This window comes from Ascaphus truei, chromosome 15 (assembly GCF_040206685.1).
Source record: "Ascaphus truei isolate aAscTru1 chromosome 15, aAscTru1.hap1, whole genome shotgun sequence".
Lineage (NCBI taxonomy): Eukaryota > Metazoa > Chordata > Amphibia > Anura > Ascaphidae > Ascaphus > Ascaphus truei.
The window spans coordinates 6,709,777-6,728,653 of NC_134497.1; the positions used below are offsets into that span (position 1 = coordinate 6,709,777).

At 45.7% G+C, this 18,877-nt stretch overlaps 1 protein-coding gene across 5 annotated transcripts in view; it reads left to right on the plus strand.

Moving 5' to 3' along the window:
- The window catches only part of CDH4 (cadherin 4), a 499,844-nt gene that overhangs the window by 351,241 nt on the left and 129,726 nt on the right, over positions 1-18,877 (plus strand). For all 5 annotated transcript variants that reach the window (XM_075571397.1, XM_075571398.1, XM_075571395.1 and 2 more), the window contains one exon: positions 10,660-10,889. In XM_075571397.1, the coding sequence (XP_075427512.1) occupies positions 10,660-10,889 (230 nt within the window). The remainder of the gene's footprint in view (positions 1-10,659; positions 10,890-18,877) is intronic.

Genomic DNA, 18,877 nt, shown 5'->3' on the forward strand with positions numbered 1-18,877 from the left:
GTAATACCGGTATACACATACATGTCCTGAGAGGTAATAATACCGGTATACACATATACGCCCAGAGAGGTAATACCGGTATACACATACACGCCCAGAGAGGTAATACCGGTATACACATACACGCCCAGAGAGGTAATACCGGTATACACATACATGTCCTGAGAGGTAATAATACCGGTATACACATATACGCCCAGAGAGGTAATACCGGTATACACATACACACCTAGAGAGGTAATACCATTATACACATACACACTCAGAGAGGTAATACCGGTATACACATACACGCCCAGCGAGGTAATACCGGTATACACATACAGTACACGCCCAGAGAGGTAATACCGGTATACACATACACGCCCAGAGAGGTAATACCGCTATACACATACACGCCCAGAGAGGTAATACCGCTATACACATACACGCCCAGAGAGGTAATACCGGTATACACATACACGCCCAGAGAGGTAATACCGCTATACACATACACGCCCAGAGAGGTAATACCGGCATACACATACACGCCCAGAGAGGTAATACCAGTATACACATACACGCTCAGAGAGGTAATACCAGTATACACATACACGCCCAGAGAGGTAATACCGGTATACACATACACGCCCAGAGAGGTAATACCGGAATACACATACACGCCCAGAGAGGTAATACCGGTATACACATAAACGCCCAGAGAGGTAATACAGGTATACACATACACGCCCAGAGAGGTAATACCGGTATACACATACACGCACAGGGAGGTAATACCACTATACACATACACGCCCAGAGAGGTAATACCGGTATACACATACACATCCAGAGAGGTAATACCAGTATACACATACACGCCCAGAGAGGTAATACCGGTATACACATACACATCCAGAGAGGTAATACCAGTATACACATACACGCCCAGAGAGGTAATACCGGTATACACATACTGCTGCGGCACAGTTTATTCGAGCATTTGCCCGTTCTGTGCCGCAGCAGTAGCCTGGCGCGCGCCCGAGTGTGACGGGCGCGCGCCGAAGCAGCGGAAGAGCGCCCTCCGATCGGGGCGCTCTCCCTCCCGCTGCCGGGTCCGCCGGGTCCCCCGGAACCCCCTGCCGCCGTCCCGCAGATCGCGGGACACCAGGGCTCCCTCGGGGAGCCCTGGACGCGCGTGCAGGGGGCGCAGGCTCCCGAAGACGCGTGACCGCGCGTCTATGACGCGCGGCACGCCGAGGGGCGGCCACTAGCAAGCCGGGAAATCTCCCGGCTTGCGGATCTGGCCGCACTGCGATAAAGTGTGTCGCCAGTGTACACGCCCAGAGAGGTAATACCGGTATACACATACATATACACCCAGAGAGGTAATACCGGTATACACATACACGCCCAGAGAGGTAATACCAGTATACACATACACGCCCAGAGAGGTAATACCGGTATACACATACACGCCCAGAGAGGTAATACCGGTATACACATACACGCCCAGAGAGGTAATACCAGTATACACATACATGCCCAGAGAGGTAATACCGGTATACACATACACACCCAGAGAGGTAATACCGGTATATACATACACGCACAGAGAGGTAATACCGGTATACACATACACGCCCAGAGAGGTAATACCGGTATACACATACACGCCCAGAGAGGTAATACCGGTATACACATACACGCCCAGAGAGGTAATACCGGTATACACATACACACCCAGAGAGGTAATACCGGTATATACATACACGCCCAGAGAGGTAATACCGGTATACACATACACGCCCAGAGAGGTAATACCGGTATACACACACGCCCAGAGAGATAATACCGGTATACACATACACGCCCAGAGACGTAATACCGGTATACACACACACGCCCAGAGAGGTAATACCGGTATACACATACACACCCAGAGAGGTAATACCGGTATACACATACACGCCCAGAGAGGTAATACCGGTATACACATACACGCCCAGAGAGGTAATACCGGTATACACATACACGCCCAGAGAGGTAATACCGCTATACACATGCACGCCCAGAGAGGTAATACCGGTATACACACACACGCCCAGAGAGGTAATACCGGTATACACACACACACCCAGAGAGGTAATACCGGTATACACATACACGCCCAGAGAGGTAATACCGGTATACACATACACGCCCAGAGAGGTAATACCGGTATACACATACACGCCCAGAGAGGTAATACCGGTATACACATACACGCCCAGAGAGGTAATACCGGTATACACATACACGCCCAGAGAGGTAATACCGGTATATACACGTACACGCCCAGAGAGGTAATACCGGTATACACGTACACACCCAGAGAGGTAATACCGGTATACACATACACGCCCAGAGAGGTAATACCGGTATACACGTACACACCCAGAGAGGTAATACCGGTATACACATACACGCCCAGAGAGGTAATACCGGTATACACATACACACCCAGAGGGGTAATACCGGTATACACATACACGCCCAGAGAGGTAATACCGGTATACACACACACGCCCAGAGAGGTAATACCGGTATACACACACACGCCCAGAGAGGTAATACCGGTATACACATACACGCCCAGAGAGGTAATACCGGTATACACATACACGCCCAGAGAGGTAATACCGGTATACACATACACACCCAGAGAGGTAATACCGGTATATACACGTACACGCCCAGAGCGGTAATACCGGTATACACGTACACACCCAGAGAGGTAATACCGGTATACACATACACGCCCAGAGAGGTAATACCGATATACACATACACGCACAGAGAGGTAATACCGGTATACACGTACACGCCCAGAGAGGTAATACCGGTATACACATACACACCCAGAGAGGTAATACCGGTATACACATACACACCCAGAGAGGTAATACCGGTATACACATACACGCCCAGAGAGGTAATACCGGTATACACATACACGCCCAGAGAGGTAATACCGGTATACACATACCCGCCCAGAGAGGTAATACCGGTATACACATACACGCCCAGAGAGGTAATACCGGTATACACATACACACCGAGAGAGGTAATACCGGTATACACATACACGCCCAGAGAGGTAATACCGGTATACACATACACACCCAGAGAGGTAATACCGGTATACACATACACGCCCAGAGAGGTAATACCGGTATACACATACACACCCAGAGAGGTAATACCGGTATACACATACACGCCCAGAGTGGTAATACCGGTATACACATACACGCCCAGAGAGGTAATACCGGTATACACATACACGCCCAGAGAGGTAATACCGGTATACACATACACACCCAGAGAGGTAATACCGGTATACACATACACACCCAGAGAGGTAATACCGGTATACACATACAGGCCCAGAGAGGTAATACCGGTATACACATACACACCCAGAGAGGTAATACCGGTATACACATACATGCCCAGAGAGGTAATACCGCTATACACATACACGCCCAGAGAGGTAATACCGGTATACACATACACACCCAGAGAGGTAATACCGGTATACACATACACACCCAGAGAGGTAATACCGGTATACACATACAGGCCCAGAGAGGTAATACCGGTATACACATACACACCCAGAGAGGTAATACCGGTATACACATACACGCCCAGAGAGGTAATACCGGTATACACATACACGGCCAGAGAGGTAATACCGGTATACACATACACGCCCAGAGAGGTAATACCGCTATACACATACACACCCAGAGAGGTAATACCGGTATACACATACAAGCCCAGAGAGGTAATACCGGTATACACATACATGCCCAGAGAGGTAATACCGCTATACACATACACGCCCAGAGAGGTAATACCGGTATACACATACACACCCAGAGAGGTAATACCGGTATACACATACACGCCCAGAGAGGTAATACCGGTATACACATACACGGCCAGAGAGGTAATACCGGTATACACATACACGCCCAGAGAGGTAATACCGCTATACACATACACACCCAGAGAGGTAATACCGGTATACACATACACGCCCAGAGAGGTAATACCGCTATACACATACACACCCAGAGAGGTAATACCGGTATACACATACACGGCCAGAGAGGTAATACCGGTATACACATACACGCCCAGAGAGGTAATACCGCTATACACATACACACCCAGAGAGGTAATACCGGTATACACATACACGGCCAGAGAGGTAATACCGGTATACACATACACACCCAGAGAGTTAATACCGGTATACATATACACGCCCAGAGAGGTAATACCGGTATACACATACACGCCCAGAGAGGTAATACCGGTATACACATACACTCCCAGAGAGGTAATACCGGTATACACATACACGCCCAGAGAGGTAATACCGCTATACACATACACGCCCAGAGAGGTAATACCGGTATACATATACACTCCCAGAGAGGTAATACCGGTATACAGATAGATCTCCAGTATTGCCTCTATTTTGTTACTTGACAGAGTGTCCAAATACAGGACAGTCCGGCTCAGTACCGGACACCCGGGCGCCCCTACACCCCCCTGGTTCCAATCCCGTAAAAAATAAATGGCTGTTATTTGGGGTTGATTGCTCCTTTGAATAAGGGGCGTTACAAAGTCACCCGATTTAACGGAAGTTTATCGGTAAGACGGGTAATTTGCACGGCTAAGTCCCTGCCGTATCCCTATGTTTTGTTGCTGGCTTCATGGGAGAGGGGGGTGTAGAACACCCGCCCTTCCTGGGCGCGGATTTTGTCGTTGTCGCACACCTGCCCCGCCGTCCTCTCCCGGGTCCTGAGACACTGTGTGTGTGCCGCTCCGTTCCCGACATGCCTGGTGATCGTAAAACAGCTTTTGTGAGTAATTAAAAATACAGAGGTTAACGGGTTAAGTCCGAAAGCCTGCTAATGAGGTTTTTTGGGTTTTTTTTTCCCCCTGCGGATACCTCGACTTTATTCCCTGTCAGTATCTCTGCACATGTTCTGCATCAGCGAACAGTTTTAAGTTAAAAAATGAAAGCTTTTCTTTTTACGCACAAGCCTAAAAAGAAAACGTAGATGCATGTAGCTGGACTGTCATCTGAATGGGCTTTCACTGGGGGTTTGGTAGAATAAAAAAAAAATAAAAAAACATATATATATATATATATATATTTAAAACAGCGAGCATTGGCTTAAGGGTTCCATGTAACAATGGATTTAAGGCAAAAGGTGACACGGTGGGCTCATTTGCATGTCATTTCCCAGAATCCCTTGCTGCAGTGGAAGCACTGTATGCTAGGTGATTATGGTGAAAGGCGGGGCTGCAGACCTGTCTAAAACATGTGAATGTGCTCACACGTGATATTTGTATTTGCTCTCTCTCTCTCTCTCTCTCTCTCTCTCTCTCTCTCTCTCTCTCTCTCTCTCTCTATATATATATATATATCTGTCTGTCTGTCTGTCTGTTGGTAGGTATATTGTAGTCTTGAAGCAGCAATACAGGTTTCATTTATTTCCAGATTTGCATCAGGGGGTCTCTGGAGATGAACTGTGTTCATTTCAGCTCCAGGAACCCCATGCTTCAGAGATACTTACCTCTGTAGGGGGGGGGGGCAGTTTACAGCCCCCGGCCACACTGACCAATAGCAAGCCGCACCGAATGATGTCACGGGTTCCTATTGGTCCTCGGGACATTTAAATTTCGTTAGGCACACAAGCTCCCTGCCTGCAGAGATCCCGGCACCCCATACGCAGGTAAGTATCTCTGGAAGCAGGGGGTCCCCAGAGCTGAAATGTAACACCGTTAATCTGCGGAGACCCCCTGCTTCATTCTAGCGATACAAATAAAATGAAAACCTGTGTTGCTGCTTTAGATGTTTATTCTTCTACGCGCTCAAGTCCGAGGATTCAAATGAGGACGTTTGTTAGCATCGTGGATACAAATAAAGAATGCTTTAATGGAACATGTTAGAAATGTATTAGCCCAATTATGGGAGCGACGCTCCGGGCAGCAGCAGAGGGGGGGGGAGCCTGCTCATTTCAAGGCAACGTCCACTGAGCCCGGGAGCACAAACGGTGAAGGGAAAAGAAGACAAATTATTGTAGTGCAGTAATCCCACCGCTTATAATTCAACTCCTGTCTCCTGCTAAACAAATAACTCGCCATGTACAACACTTTTGCCGACGTTCACAAAGCCGCCCGCCATTTTTGGGGCGTCCGCAGATCTTTCTGAACCTATCAAAGATAAATCTTTAAAGGAATCGCAACTTGAGTAGTGCACTCCGAGCATCGGCGGGCCACAGGCGGTCCTGCGGCTTCCAAGAGCTGCCCACCCCAGCTCCTGGGCACTACGACCGTCCCGATAGAGCTGCTGCACTTTGTTCGCGCAGTGCGAAATCGCAACGCGTCGTCGCGCTCAGTATAATGGCGGCCGCAGGGTGAGCGTGCAGACGTCAGAGCGAGATTCTGTTATTTGACTTTCATCACGTGCGGGTTTCTTGATTTTTTGGATCTGGGAGACTCAGCGGAGGGTCGTTGGTTTACTGCCCATACTGTACAATTAAATACTGTATAGAAGGGACTATATCCCAAAATGGACCCCCCAAAATTGAGCCCAACTTACTACCCACCAAATAGTGTGGGTACTCAATAAGAGGAAGTGTCTGCACTCAAAAATATAGTTCAACGATTGTATGTGAGCAAAATGTAGTAAATAGTTAAAAGATCAAAATAATACAACACAATATACAAAATATACAAAATAAGACCAATAAATACAATGTTATCCAAGAGAATGAAAAGGGCCGACACACCTGAGATCTCCTCAAGGTTTCGGGGTACAACCCTCAGACACGGAGACATCTCCTGACAATGTGTTTTTAGTATTATTCTGCTATTTACAACAGTTTGCTATAAATACAATGCTGAGCTATATGATTGAGTGCAGACGCGTTTTCTGGGGCTGCTGGTATTTAATCCTAGCCGTAGCCCGTCTTACTTCCCAGCCATTATTGTGTGACCCCCATAAGTGCAGGAATGAGGGTGCGCTGCAGAGTGTTACCATTTCCTCCAGCACCCAATGGGTGAAAAGTAGCCACGGACAAAATAAATACCTCTTTACTGCACCTTAAAAACACAGCATTTAATACGGGACTCTGACCTCCCATTCAGAAAAGACACTTGCTTCAGTACAAAGCAATATTGTGCGAGAGACATGGGGAGGTCAGCCGGTAATTCTCACTGCTGACCCCACTGATGCCCTGATCCCCCTTTAAACTCCAACCCATTAAGGTGGAAAGTGACTTTCTTGTTTGCCATTACTCTGGGTCAGAGGGCAGCGGAGCCAGGGCACAAAATCAATAACGCCAGCACGGAAATGATCTTTGCGCTGGAAACATTTTCTGTAAGATGTGGCTTTGAGGCTGTATAGAGCAGACTCCAGACCTCAAGGGCCAACAACAGGTCAGGTTTTCTGGATATCCCTGCTTCAGCACAGGTGGCTCAATCAGTGGCTCAGTCGATGGGCCAACCACAGGCCAGCTTTATATGGATATCCCTGCTTCAGCACAGGTTGAGCCACTGATTGAGCCACCTGTGCCGAAGCAGGGATATCCTGAAAACCTGACCTGTTGGCAGCCCATGAGAACTGGAGTTGGCTACCCCTGGTATAGATACTCTAAACCATTATATAACGCAGCATGTTCATTTTTAATTAACCCCTCCACCCCCAATCCCTTGCTGGAACCACCAGCAGTGACGGGGTTTAACCGTTAGCCGCCAAAGTACCACTGGCGGGTTTGAACCCTTTTTGAGCGCTATAGAGATTGCTCCGCGTGGTAATCCTGTCCGGCACCGAACAGGTGAGTTTATCGGCACCCTTCTGATAGCTGGCGTCTTAATTGCGGAGGTGGGAGGCGCAGAGCTTGCAGGAAGAGGGCGGCCCGTGGAATAATGTATGGCTGTCCATGCAGGAGATAAAGGTTGACGGCAGAGAAGGGAAGCGGAGAAATGCAGTTTATCAGGACAGGCGGCGAGAAAGTCGCCGGCTTTCTGTGAATGTTTCTCCTTTCCCCCCCTGAATAAATAGTAATTAAATCACGCGCGCCTTGACAGAGAAATTGCTGAGAAATGAATCCTCCTACCGTAATTGCTCCAATACTCCTGTTTTTATAAATACTTGTTAACTTCAGCCGTCGGTTTCCGCGGCAGAAAGTGACACTCGCTGCCGGGGGCGCGTGATTTGCGATGCCGCCGGCTGACAGCCCCAGCCGCACATGCATATATAAAATGTCCTAATGTGGGTTTAATAAATATTCATCCAGAAACGTCCTCGCCCCGGCAGGGATCTTTAAGGGGTGCGCCGAAGTCATTCTGCGACACGCTGCAAAACTGCGCCGCTAGTTGATGCTCAGTGGCTGCCAGATAAGCCCACCGGAGAGAGAAGGGTTAATTTAACACGCAGAGCATCTCACAGCTTGGGCTCCGATCCACAAAAGGGGGCTACGCTTTAGAACAGGGGTCTCAAACTCAGTCCTCAAGGGCCACCGCCAGGCCAGCTTTTATGGATATCCCTGCTTCAGCACAGGTGGCTGAGTTAATGACTGAGCAACTGATTGAGCCACCTGTGCTGAAGCAGGGATATTGATAAAAAGCTGGCCTGTTGGTGGCGCTTGAGGACTGAGCTGTATATTGTGCTGGGATTTTCACTGCCGAGAAAGGAACACACCCTTCCTTTGCCCTCCGCGTTCCTTAATCCCCATCATGTCTCCCAAATGGTCGACATAGAGCAGTGGTGGGCAGGTCAGGTTTTCAGGATATCCCTGCTTCAGCACAGGTGGCGCAGCCCTTATGAGTCACTGATTGAGCCACCTGTGCTGAAGCAGGGATATCCTGAAAACCTGACCTGTTGGTGGCACTTGAGGACTGGAGTTGGCCGCCCCTGATATAGAGACTCAGGGCACAGCCTGGAAAATGAGCCCTTTAAATGCCTTTTTGTTTTTAGCTCCCTCTCTTTTTTTACTATAGCCTTCCCTACAGCTCAAGCAGCTTGTATGGAGAATCCAGGGTTAAAGAGGAGTAGAGCTGGAATCCCATTCATGGACAGCACTGTTTATGACCTCACAGTCTGATTTGATCTCTCTAGCTCTGCTTTGTGAAGCAGAAAGTCAAAATCAATGCCAAGAATCCACACTGTTCCTTCTAGGATAATTGTGTAATAGCTACAACAATCATAATAATATTAATAATAATTGCACCCCAAAAACACCAGATAATTGCTGGAAGGGTTTCCACCTCCTGCATGATAGTAATCTGCCTTTCCAGTGTCAGGTAATCCGTGACGTTTGTTGGACTAGCACAGGGGTCACCAACAGATCAGGGTTTACGGATATCCCTGCTTCAGCACAGGTGGCTCAATCAGTGGCTCAGTCTTTCGACTGAGCCACTGATTGAGCCACCTGTGCTGAAGCAGGGATATCCTGAAAACCTGACCTGTTGGTGCAGTAGCACTTGAGGACTGGACTTGGCCGCCCCTGGACTAACAGATCGTTGATAAATTACAACCTTTCAACCCTCACGGAGTTCTTCATCAGGTGCGTCCATGTAATATAAGGACCACTCCTGTGCTCTCTGTGCAAACTGAAGGCATCAAATTGACTCTCGCCAGGTATTGGATAAACATTGGAAATAAATGTCCTATCCGTTTACTTTTGGAGGCCTCTGGCTGCGTGGAGCGCAAAGCAGGACAACGTCTCAGCTTTTTGTAACGCATGAGAACGCTGCCCCTTTTTAAATCTTTTCTGTGCACCCCTAACTACAGCTTCAATATTTAGGGATCGCACTCTGTTATTCTCCCCTCCACCTTCTCCGATGCTCTTCTTAACTGTAGCGGGTATTTTCTGAGTTAGGCTTGAAAGCTGCAGTCCAAGCGGCGTTTTTTTATTTCATTTTTCCCCCCCCTTTAATACGTGCATCAATACAATCCACACAATGATAAGTAATTTGCTAAGTTGCCAATCGATCCGATCCTGTGATCGATCGGCGAAGATTCGGCTCGGGGGTTCACTAAATGGCCGACAGGAGCGGACCAGAGATACAAAGTACAGTGGGGAAGATCATGTGACCAGGCAGTCACTAGATACAATTGGTGCACTGCTAGAGAGAGGGCAGGGCTCAAAAAGGGGTGTGTCAGAGCCTGTTTCAGAAGAGGAAGGGGATGTGACTTTGTAGCTGGTTGCTATAGAAACAAAAAATGGTTGTAACATTATAATTAATTAAAAATGTCATTCAGGGTTGTGTTTAAAAAAAATGCTACGTGTATTTTCTCATAGTACAGAACTGAGATATTAAATAAAAACACGTGTAGGATATTGCCTGGTCTGCAGCCTTAATGCACAAGCCTGGGAATGAAGGTAGCCAAACCAGTTACTCACACAGTATAATGCTCCCCGCAATGTGCTAGCATGAAATGAGCACACATAAAGAGAATTCGGTGCCAAGCGTCTATTAACAGTGATTATTAGCCGGATTATTAGCACGTTTTATCCGCTAGTTGCATCTTGTTACAGATCGGCCACAATTGCCCCTGCTCCGCCCGTGCTAACGGCCACTTCTCTCTCTGTCCGTCTCTTCCAGTGACATTCAACGGCTGCAGCACTGGCACAGAAGGCATCTGGTACGAGACCAGCGACCCGGACTTCAAGGTGGGCACGGACGGTGCCGTGTACACCGCCCGCAGGGTTCGGATCCCCGCCAAGCAGGCGCTGTTTGTGGTGGCGGCGTGGGATAACCAGACTCCCGAGAGATGGGAAGCCGCTATCCGACTGCTGGTAGAAGAGACGCCATTGAACCACAGCCGGCATCAGGTATTAGTGACTGACCAGTGCGATCCTACAGCCAAGGGGGGTACTCGGTGATACTCAGCGGTACTCTGTGCTGCAGGTGAACTTCAGAAACCTTCCTCAGAATCGGGTGAAATATTTTGCCAGCTCTGCAGCATTTCCCAGCTCCAAGTTTGTAACATAACAACGCGCAGAGCAATGTAATAACATGCAGAGCAATGTAATAACGCGCAGAGCAATGTAATAACATGCAGAGCAATGTAATAACGCGCAGAGCAATGTAATAACACGCAGAGCAATGTAATAACATGCAGAGCAATGTAATAACGCACAGAGCAATGTAATAACGCGCAGAGCAATGTAATAACGCACAGAGCAATGTAATAACGCGCAGAGCAATGTAATAACATGCAGAGCAATGTAATAACGCGCAGAGCAATGTAATAACGCGCAGAGCAATGTAATAACGCGCAGAGCAATGTAATAACGCGCAGAGCAATGTAATAACATGCAGAGCAATGTAATAACGCGCAGAGCAATGTAATAACATGCAGAGCAATGTAATAACGTACAGAGCAATGTAATAACGCGCAGAGCAATGTAATAACATGCAGAGTGACATAACGCGCAGAGCAATGTAATAACATGCAGAGTGACAACGCGCAGAGCAATGTAATAACATGCAGTGACATAATAACGCGCAGAGCAATGTAATAACATGCAGAGCAATGTAATAACGCGCAGAGCAATGTAATAACATGCAGTGACATAATAACGCGCAGAGCTATGTAATAACATGCAGAGTGACATAACACGCAGAGCAATGTAATAACATGCAGAGTGACATAATAACGCGCAGAGCAATGTAATAACACGCAGAGCAATGTAATAACATGCAGAGTGACATTAATAATGCGCAGAGCAATGTAATAAGATGCAGAGCAATGTAATAACATGCAGAGTGACATTATAATGCGCAGAGCAATGTAATAACATGCAGTGACATTATAATGCGCAGAGCAATGTAATAACATGCAGTGACATTATAATGCGCAGAGCAATGTAATAACATGCAGAGTGACATTAATAATGCGCAGAGCAATGTAATAACATGCAGAGTGACATAATAACGCACAGAGCAATGTAATAACACGCAGAGCAATGTAATAACATGCAGAGTGACATTAATAATGCGCAGAGCAATGTAATAACATGCAGAGTGACATTATAATGCGCAGAGCAATGTAATAACATGCAGTGACATATTAACGCGCAGAGCAGTGTAATAACATGCAGAGTGACATTATAATGCGCAGAGCAATGTAATAACATGCAGAGTGACATTAATAATGCGCAGAGCAATGTAATAACATGCAGTGACATAATAACGCACAGAGCAATGTAATAACACGCAGAGTGAGATAAATAATGCGCAGAGCAATGTAATAACACGCAGAGTGAGATAAATAATGCGCAGAGCAATGTAATAACATGCAGAGTGACATTAATAACGCGCAGAGCAATGTAATAACATGCAGAGTGACATTAATAATGCGCAGAGCAATGTAATAACATGCAGAGTGACATTAATAATGCGCAGAGCAATGTAATAACATGCAGAGTGACATTAATAACGCGCAGAGCAATGTAATAACATGCAGAGTGACATTAATAACGCGCAGAGCAATGTAATAACATGCAGAGTGACATTAATAATGCGCAGAGCAATGTAATAACATGCAGTGACATAATAATGCGCAGAGCAATGTAATAACATGCAGTGACATAATAACGCGCAGAGCAATGTAATAACACGCAGAGCAATGTAATAACATGCAGAGTGACATTAATAATGCGCAGAGCAATGTAATAACATGCAGAGTGACATTAATAATGCGCAGAGCAATGTAATAACATGCAGAGTGACATTATAATGCGCAGAGCAATGTAATAACATGCAGTGACATAATAACGCGCAGAGCAATGTAATAACATGCAGAGTGACATTAATAACGCGCAGAGCAATGTAATAACATGCAGTGACATAATAACGCGCAGAGCAATGTAATAGCATGCAGAGTGACATTATAACGTGCAGAGCAATGTAATAACATGCAGTGACATAATAACGCACAGAGCAATGTAATAACATGCAGAGTGACATTAATAATGCGCAGAGCAATGTAATAACATGCAGTGACATAACGCGCAGAGCAATGTAATAACATTCAGAGTGACATTATAATGTGCAGAGCAATGTAATAACATGCAGAGTGACATTAATAATGCGCAGAGCAATGTAATAACATGCAGTGAAATAACGCGCAGAGCAATGTAATAACATGGAGAGTGACATTATAATGCGCAGAGCAATGTAATAACATGCAGAGTGACATTATAATGCGCAGAGCAATGTAATAACATGCAGAGTGACATTAATAATACGCAGAGCAATGTAATAACATGCAGTGACATAATAACGCGCAGAGCAATGTAATAACATGCAGTGACATTATAACGTGCAGAGCAATGTAATAACATGCAGTGACATAACACGCAGAGCAATGTACAGTAATAACATGCAGTGACATAATAACGCGCAGAGCAATGTAATAACATGCAGTGACATAATAACACGCAGAGCAATGTAATAACATGCAGTGACATAATAACACGCAGAGCAATGTAATAAAATGCAGTGACATAATAACGCGCAGAGCAATGTAATAACATGCAGTGACATAATAACGCGCAGAGCAGTGTAATAACATGCAGTGACATAATAACGCGCAGAGCAATGTAATAACATGCAGTGACATAACGCGCAGAGCAATGTAATAACATGCAGAGTGACATTAATAATGTGCAGAGCAATGTAATAAAATGCAGTGACATAATAACACGCAGAGCAATGTAATAACATGCAGTGACATAATAACGCACAGAGCAATGTAATAACATGCAGTGACATAATAACACGCAGAGCAATGTAATAACATGCAGTGACATAATAACGCGCAGAGCAATGTAATAACATGCAGTGACATAATAACGCGCAGAGCAATGTAATAACATGCAGTGACATAATAACGCGCAGAGCAATGTAATAACATGCAGTGACATAATAACGCGCAGAGCAATGTAATAACATGCAGTGACATAATAACGCGCAGAGCAATGTAATAACATGCAGTGACATAATAACCCGCAGAGCAATGTAATAACATGCAGGGACATAATAACGCGCAGAGCAATGTAATAACATGCAGAGTGACATAACAACATGCAGAGCAATGTAATAACATGCAGTGACATAATAACGTGCAGAGCAATGTAATAACATGCAGTGACATAATAACGCGCAGAGCAATGTAATAACATGCAGATATAGTAACATGTAGAGCGATATAATAACATGCAGATATAGTAACATGCAGAGCAATATAATAACATGCAGAGTGATATAATAACATGCATATATAGTAACATGCAGAGCAATATAATAACATGCAGAGCGATATAATAACATGCAGATATAGTAACATGCAGAGCAATATAATAATATGCAGAGATATAATAATGTTCAGAGCGATATAACATGCAGCGCAATATAACATGCAGATATAATAACATGCAGAGTGATATAATAACATGCATATATAGTAACATGCAGAGCAATATAATAACATGCAGAGCGATATAATAACATGCAGATATAGTAACATGCAGAGCAATACAATAACATGCAGATGTAATAACATGCAGATATAGTAACATGCAGAGCAATATAACAACATGCCGAGAGATATAATAATGTTCAGAGCGATATAACATGCAGCAACGATATAATAACATGCAGATATAGTAACATGCAGAATGATATAATAACATGCAGAGAGATATAATAACTTGCAGAGTGATATACTGTAATACAGATACACATAGAGACACACTGATACACACACAGAGGCACAGATACAAATACACACACACGGATACACATACACACAGTGACACGCACACAGAAGCACAGATGCACACTCATATAGAAAGACATACAGTACAGACTTGCACATGCTTATATAATTTTATATACTACGGACATATATTTTATTGCGTATACAGCTCAGTCTTTCACTCCAATATTTGTAAAGCTATTAGTGCATATTAGGGCAAATTGTGTCTTTTTTCTGTTTTGCCGTCCTGCGCCATTGTTTCAAGGGGTTTGTACCCGTTTTCACTCTCTATGCGTCAGCTTGTTTTTTGGGCGTGTCAGTAGGATGCATTAGGGAGACGTTACAGAACACGCGAGATGTATCACATTCTGCGCCTCTGTGCGTCCTCCAGGTCTGAAGTGACGCTCGCTTTCTTTCCTTTCAAAAGTTATCCTTATTGTACAGCAAATAAAAAAAACCCACGTGTGCGCCGCCCCATTTACACGTCCCAGCCAGGTCTGCAACCCTGCCCTTCCCCATTATCTCTTAGCATGCAGTGCTTCCACTGTCGCCGGGGATTCTGGGTAACGACATGCAAATGAGCGCAGAGTGTCACCTTTTGCTTCTTGTCCAATTTAACAGGGACACCTATAACCTTATACCTGCTGTATTATACACATACTGGACAGTTTTATGTTCTGTCTCTGGTTTTAAGTATTATACACATGCCAGAATCCCGAGCATCAAGTTTGGTTCATTATGATGTAGATTTTGGTGTAAAAAAACAACATTTTCTGCGCAGTACTGTATGTTGCGTGGCTGAGCGCTTCCGCTCGCCGTCCCGTTTCTCTGTGTTCAGTGTCTCCTCCGTAGACGCAGGGTAAACGTCCCCCAACTGCAGACACACTTTTTTGCCTTTGGATCAGCAGAAACCTTCTTCTTTTTTTGTGCACTCTTGCAGGAAACCTGATAGCAATTCAATTAGAATATGCAAATGAGGATGAATGCTCCCCACAGGAGCACGCCGTTCCCCTGGAGGCCTTCAAGCTGCGCCTTCCACCGCTCACATACTGTACGCCAGGTCCCTCCTTCCCCCCGCACTCGTACCTCTCCTGTCACGCTCACCGGTGTCTATGCCACCCCCGGGTGCAGTTTCCTAAAAACAGAAGATAAACGGGGGGTTTGTTATTTAAAAAAAAAAAATAAAAAAAAATTCCCTCACTTCAGCGTTTTTTTTAAAGACGTACGAGAGCAATAACCTGCGGAAATATGGCAGCCGGCGCGCTCGTTTGCGCACACAGGGTTTCTGCATTCTCTCGCTTTCTTACCAACCGCCATTAACCCCTTCACTGCGCAGGAGAGCCGGCACTGCAGTGCCAGGCGGCAAGCGGCCGTCCCACCTATTTGCTGTGGCCCTCTGGAGCGGAACAGCGCTGTTCCTGGTTCCCGAAATACTTGCCGTTTTGGTGGCCGGTTCACATCTTGGCGGTGCCCGCAGTCGGCACTTCCTGTTGGTATCTAATGTATCTCTGGTACCAGTCGGGAGCCAAAATACTGGGGTTCAGGTCTTGGAGAACCCCTTGGTTCAAATTCTGTGAACATTTTTTGGGGGGGAAATGTGTGTTACAGAGATGCCCAGATCAGTGTTACGTTGTCTTATTTTGTGTCAAAAAGCAATATTATTGTGTTCACATATTTTCTGTTCTTGGGTGATTTCAAATAATCTCTTTGAGGATCTGGATTTTTAAATCATTTATGGAATGATTTGGCCGTGAGAATGGCTGCCCCACTAGAGTGCATTATCCCCCTTCTTCATGGTGTGTTATTGTGTGTCTGTGCATTATCCCACCTTCTTCATGGTGTGTTATTGTGTGTCTGTGCATTATCCCCCGTCTTCATGGTGTGTTATTGTGTGTCTGTGCATTATCCCACCTTCTTCATGGTGTGTTATTGTGTGTCTGTGCAGTATCCCACCTTCTTCATGGTGTGTTATTGTGTGTCTGTGCAGTATCCCACCTTCTTCATGGTGTGTTATTGTGTGTCTGTGCAGTTTCCCCCTTCTTCATGGTGTGTTATTGTGTGTCTGTGCAGTATCTACATTCTACATGGTGTGTTATTGTGTGTCTGTGCAGTATCCCCCTTCTTCATGGTGTGTTATTGTGTGTCTGTGCAGTATCTACATTCTACATGGTGTGTTATTGTGTGTCTGTGCAGTATCTCCCTTCTTCATAGTGTGTTATTGTGTGTCTGTGCAGTATCCCCCTTCTTCATGGTGTGTTATTGTGTGTCTGTGCAGTATCCCCCGTCTTCATGGTGTGTTATTGTGTGTCTGTGCAGTATCTACATTCTACATGGTGTGTTATTGTGTGTCTGTGCAATAACTCCTGTCTTCATTGTGTGTTATTGTGTCTCTATTCCGTCTCTCCCTTCTTCATGGTGTGTTATTGTGTGTCTGTGCAGTATCTACATTCTACATGGTGTGTTATTGTGTGTCTGTGCAGTATCTCTCTTCTTCATGGTGTGTTATTGTGTGTCTGTGCAGTATCTCCTGTCTTCATTGTGTGTTATTGTGTCTCTATTCAGTCTCTCCCTTCTTCATGGTGTGTTATTGTGTGTCTGTGCAGTATCTACATTCTACATGATGTGTTATTGTGTGTCTCTGCAGTATCTCCCTTCATGGTGTGTTATTGTGTGTCAGTGTAGTATATCCCTTCTTCATGGTGTGTTATTGTGTGTTTGTGCAGTATCTTCCTTCTTCATGGTGTGTTATTGTGTGTCTGTGCAGTATCTACATTCTACATGGTGTGTTATTGTGTGTCGGTGCAGGTCTTCATGGTGTGTTATTGTTTATTTGTGGGGTATGTCCTTTCTTCATCGCGTGTTACTGTGTGTCTGTGCAGTATCTCTCTTCTTCATAGTGTGTCATTGTGTGTTGGTGCAGTATCTTCCTTCTTCATTGTGTGTTATTGTGTGTCTGTGCAGTATCCCCCTTCTTAATGGTGTGGTGTGTATCTGTGCAGTATCTCTTTTCTTTGTGTTGTGTTATTGTGTATCTGTACTGTATCTTCCTTCTTCATGGTGTGTTATTGTGTGTCTGTGCAGTATCCCCCTTCTTAATGGTGTGGTGTGTATCTGTGCAGTATCTCTTTTCTTTGTGTTGTGTTATTGTGTGTCTGTGCAGTATATTCCTTCTTCATGGTGTGTTATTGTGTGTCAGTGCAGGTTCATTCTGGTTTGAAGTTTGGGGCTGGTTTCACCAATGTAGCGCCCTTGGTCACACTTGCATTAAATTATATACGTATAACGCATTCTCTTTGACCAACCAAAAAAGAATACCTAACACTATCAAACATTTGTATACTTTCTCTCCCTACTTCTCTGATACTCTGAAACTTTACACCCCTCCCTCCCTCAGTTCCATTCCCTCTGCCATTCCCTCTGCCCCTCTGCCATTCCCTCTGCCCCTCTGCCATTCCCTCTGCCCCTGCCATTCCCTCTGCCATTCTCTCTGCCCCTCTGCCATTCCCTCTGCCCCTGCCATTCCCTCTGCCATTCCCTCTGCCCCTGCCATTCCCTCTGCCATTCTCTCTGCCCCTCTGCCATTCCCTCTACCATTCTCTCTGCCCCTCTGCCATTCCTCTGCCCCTATGCCATTCCCTCTGCCCCTCTACTATTCCTCTTCCATTCCCTCTGCCATTCCTCTGCCCCTCTGCCATTCCCTCTGCCCCCTGCCATTCCTCTGCCCCCTGCCATTCCTCTGCCCCCTACCATTCCTCTGCCCCCTACCATTCCTCTAGCCCTCTGCCATTCCCTCTGCCATTTCCTTTGTCCCTCCCTCTGCCCCTTCCTCTGCCATTCCCTCTACCCCTCTGCCCCTCCCTCTGCCCCTCTGCCATTCCTCTGATTTTACTTCCACTTTCCTTAGATTTTAATCTTGGCTTTTACAGTTGTCTTAAACTCGGAGTAACTTCTGCAAAATCAGTTTTACTTGCTGAGGAGGAGAGTGGAGCTTGTCCCAAAATCAATTGTTAGTCCACAAAAAAGGTATCACCGAATACTAAAGTACTATTGAAGTAC